General features: G+C 45.9%; 1 protein-coding gene across 1 annotated transcript in view; it reads left to right on the top strand.

Moving 5' to 3' along the window:
* Positions 1 to 1,013: 1,013 nt before the first annotated feature.
* Positions 1,014 to 15,983, top strand: part of LOC139269154 (nuclear receptor subfamily 6 group A member 1-like) — a 371,389-nt gene continuing 356,419 nt past the window's right edge. Inside the window, exons 1-2 of the mRNA XM_070888255.1 lie at positions 1,014 to 1,065; positions 1,862 to 1,927. Of these exons, the coding sequence (XP_070744356.1) occupies positions 1,014 to 1,065; positions 1,862 to 1,927 (118 nt within the window). The remainder of the gene's footprint in view (positions 1,066 to 1,861; positions 1,928 to 15,983) is intronic.

The following is a 15,983-nucleotide window of genomic DNA, read 5'->3' as shown; positions in this document are numbered from 1 at the left end:
CCCAGTATCTTTTAAAATATATAGGGGTTGAAATTCGGTACCATCGTTTTTGAAGCGGTGTCACCGTCTGAGTTAGGTGCAGGCTCAAACTGCCAAATTCCATTTTTGCACCCAAAGATGAGAGAGCGGTGCTAAAAAGTGAATCATCCTCGGGCCGGAGCTCAGGAGCCCTCCTGACTTTCGCATCGGGAGGCTGCCGCTATGCTCGCTGGAAAACGGGAAGAAAAGGGAAGAAAAAAAACCTCAAACTTCTCTGACCCCCACACAAACTTCCCCACTGTTGGAATTAATGGAAAGAAGATTAAATAAATAAAGAAAAAAACTGACCGTGATCTCTGGGCAAATGTGCCCGAACACCGTGATCTTCCCTCCACCTTTCCCAGACAGTTTGGAAGCCTTGCTGTTAGGCGTCCGTACAAACCAAATATCGCGGGAGCGGCGCCAAAGAGGCATTGCATGCTGGATGACATCACCACGTGGGTAGCGTTAGCCAGCGCAGCGTTACCTCTTGGCGCCTCTACCAAAGAGCCTACTGCATTTCTCCCGAGCCGTGGACGCCGCTTACCACTGATGGTACACTTTTGCCGCCTGTTAGCTGCCTAGTACCGGAGCTAATGGGCAGCGTTATAAAGGGAATTTTGACCCCATACATTTTTGCTTTTATACTTTTCTATGTAACGATGACTAGAATGGAATGGATTAGCGCACAATTGGGTGTTTCCGTGCACCAGGAGTGTGAAGAGTCTCAACCCAGTCTCTAGTGATTCCCGAGCGCCTCTCTTAGCTGTCCAAACACACTATCTACCAATTCACCTTGAGGAGGTCATCAATACACATTAGCAATTATTAATTAGATAGCCTTACTACTAATATTATAGCTGCCACCTCATTTTCTGCAATAATGACGTGCATTTATATAGCACCTTTAACGTAGTAAAATGTCCCAAGGTGCTTCACAGGAATGATAACAAAAAAAATGTGAAACCGAGCCACATAAGGAGATATTAGGACAAATGATCAAAAGCCTGTTCAAAGAGGTAGGTTTTAATGAGCGAAATAAAAGAGGTGAGAGAGGCAGAGGGGTTTAAGGAGGGAATTCCAGAGTTTCTATTCTTATTTCTATCCTTCCAACATCTGTATGTCTTTTCTTACCGATAACCCTATTATCCACCTCATCCTTATCTTTGGAACCGTCCTGATCCGTCTCTTGTCCATTGCCTAATTAGGGTCATTTTGCTGTGATACTATTTGTGCTAGCTTCTAATTTAGACAAGTTATATCTAATGAGTTTAATATTAATAGATAGATAAGTACAGGTGTTTTAGCTGCTCCTTCAACCCTTACTCACTCTCCTTTTGTCACGGCTATCCTCTCTTCGTGTGAATAATATTATGTCCTGCTTTGAATTCAAGATGGCTAACACTGAAATGAAGAGATCTACATAACAGAATGACTGCAATGTTAATACCATTACTAGTTTCCCTACAGTACCCATAAAGAAACAGTATGTATCTCTTGCTGAAATCCAAAGACAGCTCTACAAGTATTTGCTAATAGCATTCTTAAAATACCCTCTGGGAACTATAACCTCAAACACATATCAAGTCACGAACAGCTGCGCCTGTAATGGGTCAGTCTGAAACAATAATAACAAACCTCCTGCATGGGTAATGCTGTATATTCCTTGTGTTTTGGCCAATAGATTTCCAGGAAAGAAGAATGTATCGAGCTTCTTTCAAAAATGGTTGCTGCTGCAGTTCATTTGGCCAATGGAGGTGATAGAGGTGTTTGAAAGCATGAAGGGATTGGCTAAAATAAATAAAGAAAAACGGTTTCCAGTGGCTCATGGGTCGATAATTAGAGGGCACAAATTTAAGGCAAAAGAACCAGAGGTACCATGAGGAGAAACTTTCTTACGCAGTGAGTGGTGAGTGATAGGGTGGTGGAAGCAGATTCAATAGTAGCTTTCAAAAGGGGATTGGATAAACGCTTGAAGGAGAAAAAATTGCAGGGATATGGGGAAAGAGCGAGTGAGTGGGACTAACTGGATTGCTCTTTGCACATTGTAACAGTGACTACACTCCAAAAGTACTTCATTGGCTGTAAAGCACTTTGAGACGTCTGGTGGTCGTAAAAGGCACTATATAAATGCAAGTCCTTCCTTTCTTTATTGCTTTCTTAAGAACTGGCGCAGACTTGATGGGCGGGTGACCTCTTTCTGTGCTGTACAATTCTATGATATCCAATGGGCAGTGTTGTTTATTTATATATGTGTGGTATTTTAGTACATAACTTTATTTGTCAGTTTGGTTTCGTAGGTTAACTTGATTTATAGCTGATTCATCATGTCACAAAGGGTTTGACAAGGCCTGGCTATTAGAATTAAAAACAGAAAATGCTGGGAAACATTCAGCAGTAAGGCAGCATCCATGGAGAGAGAGTTATGATTCAGTTCGATGAACTTTCATCAGAACAGGAAGGTGTTAGAGATTTTACTGTTATTAAGGAAGTGCAGAGCCAGGGAAAAGTCAGGGGGATGGGAAGGGAGGTAAGAACAAGAGGGAAGGTCTATGATAGGGTGAAAGACAGGAGTGATTCGATGGCAAAAGGGATGATGGTGCAAGGCACAAGGGGGTGGTAATGGGGCAAGAAAAAAAACAATAGATGGGTAAATGATTACAGAAAAATAGCAGAGAGGGAGGGAAACATAGCAAATCTGGCAAAGAGGCTCCCGTGGCCCAAGAATGTGGCTGAGGAAGGTGCTTAGACCCGGGGTGGGGGGGATCGGACAACATTGGCCAGCCGCGTACCAATAGGGGATCCCCTCCCCAACACCAGCTCACACCTCCTCCACTCCCAGTGGCTCTGGAGCCTGCGGTCTGAGAATGGGAGCGGTGGCTAAGATCTAAAGTGTTTAAACTCATTGGAGTTACTGGAACTGGCTATTAAAACATTCATGTTAAGGTCTAAAAGGAACGTTTTATATTGTGGGCGTTTACCAGCCGTGGAAATGATGAGAACACATTTTCTGTTGAAAGTTTGCAGATAGGGGCAGCAGCAAAACTGCTGAAATCATAATGAAAACATAAAATAAACAAAACAAGAAGCATCATGGGAACTAGGCCATGGGCTCCCTGCAGCCTGGCTTGTATTTCAATACAAGTAGAGAGCCACCTGCTGGCAGCATGCAGTAAGCACACCAGCGTGGTATCAAACCAAGGGAGCTTTGTGCACATGACTGACAGCTTCCAAACCTCCTGAGAGGACGATGCTTTGTATTAAGAAAGGTACAGCACCATCTGCTGACAGATGAAGGCATAAAAATTCCCAATACTTCAATGTAATGGAACAAATAATTTTACTATTCCCCATTTGCGCAGGAGCCCAGTGAGTAACTGAGCTGTGTGGACCAAAGTGGTTCTTGGTCCAATTCTCAGTCTGTGCTGAGTCAGCCAATCTCAAACAGGGGTGACAGTAGGGCCATTGCGGGTTGTGGGGGGATGGATGAGAGAACGTAGGAGGGAAAGAGATCGCGAGAGGGAGAAAGATCCCGGGGGCCGAGAGATTGTGTGCGGGCAGAGAGAGCGAGAGAGTTCGATCTTGGAGGGGAGAGCCGTGGTGACGTGGCGCCGTGATGACATCATCGCGGCAGTCACTACACCCCCCCAACTTCCGCCCCCATTAAGAGCGACTTCCAGATCCGACTGAAAAAAAAACAAAGAGCGGAATTTTGCTCGAGGCCACCTCAACCATCACGGCGGTGAGAACACTCAAACGGGGCGCATGCAACCCGTTTTTGGGCGGGGCAATTTCGGCCCCAGAGAGTGAAAGAGACCACGCGGGGGTTGGGGGAGAAATCGTGGGGAGTTCATTGCAGATGGCAAGAGAGATCGCCGGGAGTCGGGGGGGGGTGGGGGGGAGATGGATCACGGGGGAGTGACTGAGGAGAGGGAGGCAGATTTGTGCGACAGGAGAATTACATGAGGGGAAGAACTCTTGCTCCTCCTGGACCACAAGCAGTGCCGGAAAAGCATTTAGCTGCTGGATCTGGCATCACAAAGTCAGATATGGTATACACTGCCCAGTTTCCAGAGCCCCAGGAAACCCGACCCTCAGCCGTGAAATTTAAATGTCTGCCAATATCTGAGGAACGGAGCCTCATTGAAATGTTGTAATTGCTGAGCCGTCCATCCAGAGTGGGCTACTCACATGCCCCTAACCTGCTGCGGGAATGGGGGGAGCGATAGGCCCAGTTGTGGCGGGTTGGGTTTCACATTTTTACAGATTTGACCCCCAGACCCTCTCCCACCCATCATTGGGGTGTTACAATTCTCCCATGGTATTTCTTACAGAACAATTAAAAGAAAGAACTTGCATTTATATAGAGCCTTTCATAAACCTCACGCTGTCCCAAAGTGCTTCACAGCTAGTGAAGTACTTTTGAAGTGCTGTCACTGTTGTAATGTGAAGCATTTGCAGAATGTTCAAATCTTCTCCCCATCAAACATTAAATTACCAAATAGAATAATCCTTCACTTTCCATTTACTTGCAGTTCCTAGATCTATAAGTTCTGTATATGTGTTATCATCACTAATTAACAAGGTGAATCCTTACTCCCTGCACTTCCACCCTCTGGACTTGGAGCTAGAGTGCCATAAGATTATGCATTTAACCCATACTTCTCTTTTGGATTCACGCCTTAACCCTTTGTGACCATCAAGAATCAAGGCCATTAGTCAAAACGAGATTTGGGGAATGGTGATGTTGAATGGATAAGGTATAGACTTACTGCAGTTAGGTTAATAAACAATGCTTCAATATTGATTCTAAAGTAATGATTTCAAAATTCTCATCCTTGTTTACAAATCCCTCCATGGCCTCACCCCTCCCTATCTCTGTAATCTCCTTCAGCCTCACAACCCCCCCAGATGTCTGCACTCCTTAAATTCTACCCTCTTGAGCATCCCTGATTATAACTGCTCAACCATCAGTGGCCCTGTCTTCAGCTGCCTGGACCCCAAGCTCTGGAACTCCCTCACTAAACATCTCCGCCCCTCTACCTCTCTTTCCTCCTTTAAGATGCTCTTTAACACCTACCTCTTTGACCAAGCTTTTGGTCATCTGCCATAATTTCTTCTTATGTGGCTCGGTGTCAATTATTTTTGTTGACTTATAACACTCCTGTGAATTGCCTGGGGATATTTTACTATGTTAAAGGTGCTATATAAATACAAGTTGTTGTTGTTGTATGTTAAAGCAATAGTGGGAATCAAGGGCTATGGGGATCAGGTGCAAAAGTGGATTGAGGTTGAAGATCAGCCATGATCTCATTGAATGGCGGAGCAGGCTTGAAGGGCCATATGGCCCACTCCTGCTTCTAATTCTTATGTTTTTATGTTCTAGATATTTTAGAGTTGATTGTTGTGGAAATTGCACTGGTGTTTGAGGGAAGAATACATCAAGTTTCTTAAGAACTAATTGAAGGATTTTAAATGATGGTGCATTGTTTTACCAGGCCTACATGTTTTTATTTGGACCTAGGATGTGGGCATCGTTGGCAAGACCAGCATTTATTGCTTATCCCTAATTGAACTGCTGCAGTCCCTTGGTGAGCAGAGCGATTCAGATTATGGGCAGCAGCATAACTTGAATCACACACAAGCGTATACCGTATCTGATTTTATGAAGCTTTTTATTTGAAAGGATGTCAAACCATATTATGATAGAAAGATGCTGGAGAAATTCAGATCATTTGCATCTCCTGTTAGCAGGGTCACTAACGAGGCGCAAATTACTTTTCGCCCGAGCGTGATGCCGCTAACGATTCCCGCTAAATTCCGTGTGAGTTTATCGGCGCCGGTAATCGATAGCACCCCGCTCCACTACGCCGACGATGGTGACGTCATCACCATGCGCAGCAATCTGTTTCCCCCCCCCACCCGAGCTGCGCCGGGCAATGACAGTGACAGTTTCAGAGAATGCGTACCAGGCTGTTGGCCACTCGCAGGGTGCTCATTAAAGGAGAGGGGCCTTGGGGAAAAAAAATTGGCCTACTTACCGATTGCGGCCCATCAGCCTGGCACTCCACAGAGCAAGTGGAGCACGTTACTCAGCGCTCCACTTGCTCTCGGGGACGGTAATCCCAATATCGCCAGCGGGGTGGGACTTCCGCGCCTGGTGCAGGAAATCCCACCTAACGGCTGTTACCACCCCCAAACGGGGCGCTACGCAATTACCCCCCTCCCCCCGCTGCATTAGAAATCAATTTTCATTGTGCAAGATATGAATGGCAAAGTACAGATTTCAAAGTAAAAAAATTAAGATACATTGCAGCTCAATCAACTCTTCATTGGAACTGAAGTTCATTGGAATCTCTCCCTCCTTCAGATACTGAATGGCCGGCTGTGCATTTCCTTGTTTTTATTTCAGATTTCCTGGGGTTTCTTTCAACTAATCACACATCCATAATAATGGTGCATTTTCAGCGACTGCATCGCAGTGCTGGGCAAATACAGCAGGGCATGATGAAGGACGTTGTTTACAGTAAGAAAGACTTGCGCTGCATCTTCCTGGGTATTGTGCCAATCATTGGTGTGTTCCATAATCTCAGATGATTGGAACCAAATGTAATTGCAGTGGATGACGTTGTTGCCCATTGCACCTGGTGATCTATATGAGCCGAATAGTATGTTTCCCCATCACACCACTGAAACCTTGAAAGCTATGAAGAGCATACTCTGCATTGCGGTGAAGACAGGCATTCCATCCCTGGTGCCAAATGGTGCCAGCACCCACCTGATTTTGAGCATGGTATGTACCACAGTAGAATTGGTCTGTCCTACTCAGCTTATTCATCATTATCATCATCATAGGCAGTCCCTCAAAATTGAGGAAGACTTGCTTCCACTCTAAAAGTGAGTTCTCAGGTGACTACAGTCCAATACGGGAATTACAGTCTCTGTCACAGGTGTGGCAGACAGTGGTTGAAGGAAAGCTTATTATCATATTGCTGGTGATCTGACAGCAGGACAAACAATACAAGCACTTAATTAATGTCTGAGTGCTAATAAATCTGGAGTTCTCAATAGCACAATTTATCTGCCTCCTTTTTGTGGAGATAAACTCCAGGATATGAAGCGCAGAACCAGGGAGAGAATCACAATTCGCAAAGAGGCCACTTGGTTTTCTATTCCAAGAGCTAGTAATTGTTGTTCAAATTTTAAAAACTTGGAGTCTTTCCCGATGCTCTCTGGTAATCTTGTTGTTAGGACACGGAGCTTTATTTTACAGATCCAGTGCCACTTGGCATAACTGTGCTTGACTAAGCCGTGCTTGAGTACCAAATGTGTTATACCATGAAAATATGATGCGCCATCGCCAAAGCTGCTGTTTCTTTCTGGCTTAGCAACACGAGCTTGTGGAGTAACTATGACTGGGGCTCGGTCTGGCTACCCTTTCTCTTGAAAATATATTTAGGATCCACTAAAAATAAATGAAGAATGTGTTAAAGGTGTAGGAATATATTTTCCTGCCCCCGCTGTAAAGTTATTTCATGTTTATTGGGAAGGTTCCGGACATAGAAGCCCTGTGCCCATCCCGCCCTGTGGTCTAACTGGCACCTCATTGAAAAACTAGGAACGACAGAGCGAAGTGGATTAAATGACCTGGCTGCAGCCTGTTTTGACCGAATTGTTAAACTGAATTTGTGCCTCAGTGAATCAGTGATGCAGAAATGTGATTTTGCCGAGTTAATGCTTCAATGCCCCACAAATCGACTGGCACCGTTCGCAGAAGTCAACTCACTAACGTGTCAGCTGTGACTCAGTGGGTAGCACTCGCGCCTCTGAGTCAGAAAGTTGTGGGTTCAAGTCCCACTCCAGGGACTTGAGCACAAAAAAAACATCTAGGCTGACACTTCAGTGCAGAGGGAGGGCTGGAGGTGCCATCTTTGGGATGAGATGTTAAACCAAGGCCCTGTCTGCTCTCTCAAGTGGATGTAAAAGATCCCATGGCACTATTTCGAAGAGGAGCAGGGGCGTAATCCCTGATGTCCTGGCCAATATTTATCCCTCAATCAACATAACAAAAAAAACTGATTATCTGGTCATTTTCACGTTGCTGTTTGTGGGAGCTTGCTGTGAGTAAATTGGCTGCTGCGTATCCCACATTACAACAGTGACTACACTCCAAAAGTACTTCAATGGCTGTAAAGCGCTTTGAGACGTCCGGTGGTCGTTAAAGGCGCTGTTATAAATCCAAGTCGTTCTTTTTTCTTTAAAGAGTTTTATGATGCAGAGATAATGACAGTTCCTGGGTGAGAATGAGGCCTCTAATGCAAACATCATTTACAATTACACTGACATTGATTCCGTGATCTTCCATCGGTTCATCCACCAAGGCACAAAACAAATCCGTTTCCACGTAATGTTGGAAATATTCTGTGCTTCCGAGTGCGAGATCTCACCGAGGGTGCCTTAATATTTCTGTGACTGTTTTAGTCATCAATTCATATTTTCAGTTTATTCGCTTGTTTGGCTGATCACGTTGTGGAATGTACTGTAGCATTGGTTTGATAGCTGAAGGAAACGCAGAGGCACTGGAGATTTCTTGACTTACTTGTAAATGTGCTATTCGGTGACGTCACTCAATTGTGAGCCAAGATAGTCATTTGTGACTGACGTGTGTTATCATCGGGACAGGCATCCTGCCCAGTTCTTCTGGGCTCTCTCCCCCTCCCAAGTTGCTCATCAACATGATGATCACCCTTTAACTTTTATTAATGAACAGCAGAACACAGCCCTGCTCATATCATTTGCAATCTTTCCACAAACTGACTCCCTCACATCTCCCACTGTAACTTAAGCTGAGCAGTTCCACAGTAACTGCAAGCTCCCGGCCAGGACAGAAGGCAATATTTAGAGAAATCAATGGGCCCAAAATTCACCATCCCCGGAGGGATGGCTATCGCAGAGTTTGGGCGGTTGATTAGCCGCCGCAGTCGGCTACTTTTCCTTCCCCGAGCCATATTCAGCTCGGGGAGGATTTCAGCGGTGTTCACTTCCGCTGGAAACGACGCGGTGAAACTGCTGTAAAGGAAGGTTTCCAGCGGCGAGCTCTGCAGCGTGCCGGCCGCTGGAAAGGGACAACCACAGCGATATTCCCCGAGGAAAAGCTAGGACTTTTCCAGGCAGTGCCCCCGCGAGGTTTCCGATGCGGTGCTCAAATGCAACACTGCTGGGGCCTTTTGGTAGGTAAATAGTTTTATTACTTATTAGTGTTTTTATTTCATTTTCCAGCATTCGCAGTATTTATCTTTTGATAAAGTTTTATTCATTATTAGTGTTTTTATTTCATTTTCCATGGTCCGCAGTATTTAGGTTTTGATATAGTTTTATTCATTATTGCTGTTTTTATTTCATTTTCCATGGTCCACAGTATTTAGCTTTTGATATAATTTTATTAATTGTTTTGGCTCCATTAAACCTGCTGAGTTCTGCTCAGAGGTTTGCACATACCCCGTACTTTTGTACAACTTTCAGGTCTGACTCTTTAGTGGAGTCCTGTGGGCTGCAGAGACCTGCTTGGCAGGGTTCACCCTGAGGATGGGAGGGGTGTTGGGAGGGCGACACCTGGTACACCGGGTCAGAAGCAGGGCAGCACGCAGGAGAAGGCGCGCCGTCAGCACCGTGCAGACAGGCAGCGGGCAAGGGAGGCAGCAGCCATGATTCATTCATTCTGCGCCAGACCAGTGTGCCCACCGTCTTCACCAGCCTGAATCAGGATTGCGGTTGGCTGCTTGGGAATAAGGGATATCCCCTGTGCACTTGACTGCTCACTCCTCTGCGGAACCCCAGGACAGCGCCACAGCAAACATACACTGATGCTCACTGTGCCACCAAGTGCATCATCGAGCAATGCATAGGCATCCTTCAGTAGAGGTTCCGGTGCCTGGACCATTCTGGTGGCACCTTGCAGTACTCTCCTCAACGGGTCTCCTTAATCGTCGTGGTCTGCTGCATGCTGCACAAGCTGGCCATCATGAGGAGACAGCCGCTGGATGTCAAGCCAGCAGTACCTCCTGAGGAGGAGGAGGAGGAGGCGCAGGAGGAGGAGTAGGACCCCCGTCACCCCAAAGCTAGGAGGCGTCGACCTATTGCCACCCTGGAATGGCTGGGTACAGACCGGCTAGCACCCTCCTGGCACCTCCCCTGCAATCTCCCTCCACGCATTATGTACTGCCTGTCTGCCAGGTCTCCCCACGTCAGGAAACACTATTCTTCTTCTGTCCTCCACACCGTCCATCAGTGTCTCCAGCTCTATATCAGTGAACCTGTTGGCTCTCCTTGCACCTCTTACACCAGCTATTCTTCCAAACTCCTTCCCCCCTCAGGGCCTTGCTGCAAACCCTGCCCTTTAAAAAGGCCAGGGAGCAGCTGGCTCATTAGAACCTTTACCTGCATGCTGAATTTCTCAGTGGTGATAACGCTCAAATTAAGACAGCCACACCACTGAAAAATTCACTTTGGAAGGGTTCATTAGCGCTGGAACCCATTTGTTCACTTTTGGAGCTGAATATGAGGTGAAAAGATTTTGCCGCTAATGGCCACAAAAAGGTGGGGGGAGCACCAGCTTTCCAGCGGTACTGAATTTCGGGCCCAATGAGTGGCGCACAGTGAACTCACTGAGTCCATATATAAAATATACTTAACACTTAGCATGTGCAACTTGAAAAATCTTGTTCCAGATATGATTGCCCATCAGCCATTGATTTGTGAGGAAAATGAATTTTCAGGAATAGTTTGTACATCTACCTAAATTATTCTTGGGAAATATGATTATGCGGAAATGGATGCTGTTTTACTGAAGGAAATGTGTAATGGTTCTGTGGATACTCTTACATCTGTTCCTGAGGCCTTGTTATTCTTCAGTTGTCAGATGGCCTTTTCAACTTCGTGCCGGGCTGGGGTTGTGCTGAGATGATGGCGGGTGGTATGCTGTGGGATTGAGTCGAGGACACTCACGTCGGTTGAGGAGATCTCAAAGTGCTCCTTCCAATGGGCGCTGGCTGCCTCTCTGTCCTTGGTGAGCACCTCTCCATTCTTGGCCAGTAGTGGGGTAGGGCCTTGGGTGCTTGGGCCATAGGTCGTCTTGATTGCGCTGAAGATCCTCGCACGTCGTGGTTGTCGGCTAGCTGCTAGATTTCTTGAGCTTTCTCTATCCACCATCTGTTCTTTAGGTCATGGGTTTTCTATTGGATCTCGGCCTTCAGACATCTGTAGAGCTGCTCTCTTGCCCTCGAGGCCTTGGACAACGTGGACCTCGTTACCTCGGGAGCCTATGGTCAACAAGGGCAGACATAGACAATGGGGTACAACACCGCCTTCAGTGCGCCAGTGCAGCCTTCGGTCACCTGAGGAAGAGAGTGTTTGAAGACCAGGACCTCAAACCCGGCACCAAGCCCGTGGTCTACAGAGCAGTGGTGATACCCGCCTTCCTATATGGCTCAGAGACATGGACAATGTACAGTTGGCACCTCAAAACACTGGAGAAGTACCACCAATGCTGCCTCCGCAAGATCCTGCAAATCCATTGGCAGGATAGGCACACCAACGTCAGTGTCCTCGCTTAGGCCAACATCCCCAGCATCGAGACTCCTAAAGCAAGCACTCTACTCGGAGCTCCGACATGGCAAGCGAGCCCCAGGTGGGCAGAGGAAACGCTTCAAGGACACCCTCAAAGCCTCCTTGAAAAAATGTAACATCGACACCTGAGAATCCCTGGCCCAAGACCACTCAAAGTGGAGGAAAAGCACCCGGGAAGGCGCTGAGCACCTCAAGTCTCGTTGCCGAGAAGAAGCTGAAGCCAGGCGTCGACAACGGAAGGAGCGTGCAGCAAACCAGGCTCCCCACCCCCTGTTCCTTCAACCACCATGTGCCCCGCCTGTGACAGAGACTGTAGGTCCCGCATTGGACTCTTCAGTCACCTGAGAACTCATTTCTAACGTGGAAGCAAGTCATCATCCACTCTGAGGGACTGCCTATGATGACTCTTACAGAATTAGTCGTGTTTATTTGTTTTTTGCTGTTTTGTGTTTTATTGCGCACAGGTTTTCGAAATGGTTATGTTGAATCCCTGTTGCATTAATAGCTGTAATCAGCTATGAGAGTAATGGAACCCCTCCCTCCCTCTCTTCTACCTGTCGATTAAAAACCTAATGCGGCGAACAAGAAAAAAGCTTTGGATTTATCCAGCTGCTCCCTTCACAAAGCCTATTGAGCTCCATTGCAGCTCCTTCATAGTCAAATCAAGCAAAACTGGCAGCTATCTACCCAGCCTCATAGCCCACGTTTATCATCCTTCCTGACGTTACCTTTAGGCGGTTACAGCAGCTCAGGAGTCATTCTGACCCACACGGCATTCAGTCATCTCTATATGCAATTCATCCTCATGACTCTCCACCCCATCCTAGCCAGATGTTAATCCAGTCCTTCATTTAAGGGTGTCAATTAACAGAGCATTAGCTGCTTTAGTGGAGAGTCCACCGTTATGAGGTGCGGAATCCTTTTAATCGCATGCCTTGCTTGAAGCTTCTTCATTTTATGCAAAAGCAAAATGCTGCGGATGCTGGAATCTGAAATAAAAACAGCTGCCTGACTCGCTGGAAATCTCAGCGGGTCAGGCAGCATCTGTGGAGAGAAAAACAAAGTTAAAGTTTCGGGTCGATGGCCCTTCGTCAGAACTGGAGAGTGTTTGAAAAGAACAGATTTTTAAGCACTGAAAGGGGAAGGGGAGAAAGAACAAAAGGGAAGGTCTGTGATAGGGTGGAAGGCAGGAGAGATTAGAGAGACAAAAGGGATGATGGGCCGAATTGAAATGGTAATGACAGAAGTTAGAAAAAAGGTTAATCTGGATAGGGTGTGAATGGCGGAATAATGACCAGCTGCCATTGGAGACAAAGAGAAAAAAAGAGAAGAAAGAAGAAAAAAAAACATAAGGTGAGGGAGGGGAAAGGGAGCCAGAGGTTATGCTCTGAAATTGTTGAACTCGATGCGTCCAGAAGGCTGTAAAGTGTCTAAACGAAAGATGGGGTGCTGTTCCTTGAGCTTGCGTTGAGCTTCATTGGAACAGTGTAGGAGTCCGAGGATGGAGATATCAGAGTGGGAGTGGAGTGGAGTATTAAAATGACAGGCGACCGGAAGCTCAGGGTTAACTTACGGACTGAACGGAGGTGTTCAGCAAAGCTCTAGTTTTGCACTCACAGTCTATAGTAAATAATCCAGCCTGCTTTCAGCTACATTATCCATTCCTCTCAGTGTTGTAAAATCTTGGATCAGTTCACTTCTCAGCTTCTTTGTCCACAACTCAGACATGCATCCCAGAAACAGATAGTTTTTACTCTGCTTTTCCTTCCATCACATCAAGATGCTTCTGAAGTTAGTGTGGCCAACATTACATGCAACACTCCAGATGCTTCAACAACATCTAATCTGTACGTTTAGAGTTTATTGTTTCATCTGCTGAAATGTCCTTGAGATAAATGTCAGTATGATACACTTTGTTAACATTATCTCCACTCTACGATAACAGGCACGTTCTTTCTTTCCCAGTTGTGCATAGATATCACTGTCATGTTTCCCATTCTAAGGTTGCGATTGATTTAGAAATGATCTTTATCTCATGCCAATACATTGGTAGTTGGCATTATATGATGTCCATTTATTTTACTTAAAATCATAAAATCATAGCATGATAAAGCACAGAAGGTGACCATTTGGCTCGTTGAGCCTGTGCTGGCTCTTTGATATAGAGCGATCCAGTTGGTCTCACTCCCCCACTCTTTGCCCATAGCCCTGCAAACCTTTCCCTTCAAGTATTTATCCAATTTCCTTTCAAAAGTTACTATTAAATCTTACATTCAAAGTTTCATATGCATATCTGTTTCTATGGCCGCGATTTTTCTGCCCTCAACGGATCCGTGGCGGGCAATGTCGGTGGCGGGTCCCAACCCCGCTGCTGATTCTATCCCGGCCTCTGAAATGAATTTCCCTTGATTGGGCTTGTTAAGCCCGCCCTGTGAGTTTCCCAGCCAATTACAGGAGGCGGGTCTGATGACATCATTTGATGATACGTCATCAGGCGGTTTCCTTAAAGGGACCATGCCTAAATTAATTTTGACAGTTGTGTTGTCAGTGTTCTACGGCATTGAGGTGCTGCAAGCACAGACACAGGGTTGTACCCAGGCTCTCCCATGACTCTCCATATACTTATGGAGGGAGTCACAGCACGCAGGGAGGCCCTGTTCCCTTCCAATGGGTGGAAGAGACCATCCCAGGACGAACACAGCCTGGTTACACATTGCACAGGAGGACACAAGCAGGGATGTGGTCAGGAGGATGAAGTGCCGCAAACGTTTCAATGATCTCAGTAGATAACGAAATATTAGTACAAAGCCACACTCAACCTCATCCTGCTGTGTCTCTCATCACATCCCTTCACTCTGCCTTCTAAACCCTGCTGCTGCACATCCTTACTCACACCAACTTACCTTGCACCTCCACCTATCCCTCTCTATCTACATTATCACATTCCCATCGCTCTGCCTTCCATACCCTACTCCTGCACATCCTTACTCACCCTAACTTACCTTACACCTCCACCCATCCCTCTCTATCTACATTATCACATCCCCAATATTGCTAGCCACCCCTCACACTCACCCTCATCCTAGTCCAATCATACCAACTAACAACAGACAAGGGTAGGCAATGTTCATGTAAATTTTCTGTTAATGTGGTGTCAAACATTGAAACCTTTATTTTCAACATTTTCTGTTCTTGGACAGATTTGTGTGCACCTTTGGAAGTGGCTTAGTGAGTTGCAGTGAATGGTGAGACATAATGGTACCCCTCTCAACGGTGATGAGTGTGAAAGGAATGGCTTGGGCATTGTAGGGATGCTTTATGATGTTGGTGTGGGGTGGTGCCATCCTGGCGCATCATGTGGCATCCAGGGTGTGCAGTGTCAAGTGAAGTAAATCTTGCCCTGGTGAGGCCATCTCTGGCGTCCCAGGCAGCAATGTGGTCGGGTGCTGATGCCCTGTGTCCTGTGCAGCATCAGGTGATTGTGCAGAAGGTTGGTGGTGTTGTTGGTGCTGCTGGTGTGCCTGGTGTTACTGGTGTGGGGGTTAATGGTGGTGGGATTCTGAGGATCAAGGTGAGAGAGTAGGCACCCATGCTGATGGAATAGATAACAAACCTAATAATATATATGTAGCAAATGGGATCGTTCTGCAATCTATAGTGACACTTCAACTAAAAAATGTGCTTTGCAGACACAAGAAAATAACTTCTTGTTTGTATTTCTCACAGTAGGAAACACAGTCAATAATAAACACCTTAGGCAGGGTCAAGCTACCACCCCCAGATTATAAAATCCATAACATCAGGACTTCTCCAGCAATCTCAGTCACATTTATGCAAATCCGTTATTAACTGACGGTTATGATGTAAGACTGGTGATCCTAGTCAAACATTTTAGCATCACTACAGATAACAGAACCTGCTATTCGACTAGGGTTAAAAAGTGGTTAACCTTTGTATTCAGTTGGCATATATACATAAGTTAATTATGAGGAAAGATCACAGGACAGAAAGAACATTTTACATGCCCTTCCAGATCAGTTACATCTTGACTGCATCTGCAATGCTTTTGAACTACAATTCGGAACAGATTTACACGAGAGATTTGGTGATTCTAAATTTGATGTCTGGAAGTTTGTTTTCCTTTTATACGGTACATGTTTCTCCACAATCAAAACTAGAATCTACATCTGTTACCTATGAGCTGACAGAGTGCGCTGGTTCCAGATTCCATACTCCAACATTTGTTACTTTGATCCAATTGAATATATGTTATCGTTGCACTCGTCACATGCACACTTCAGCATGTGGAGGCAGCCTGGCTTGTGAGATGAGGAAAGCTT

The sequence above is a fragment of the Pristiophorus japonicus genome, chromosome 8 (assembly GCF_044704955.1).
Source record: "Pristiophorus japonicus isolate sPriJap1 chromosome 8, sPriJap1.hap1, whole genome shotgun sequence".
NCBI classification, from domain to species: Eukaryota; Metazoa; Chordata; class Chondrichthyes; family Pristiophoridae; genus Pristiophorus; species Pristiophorus japonicus.
The sequence above is the reverse complement of the archived record's forward strand: the minus strand, read 5'-3'. Positions and strand labels throughout refer to the sequence as shown.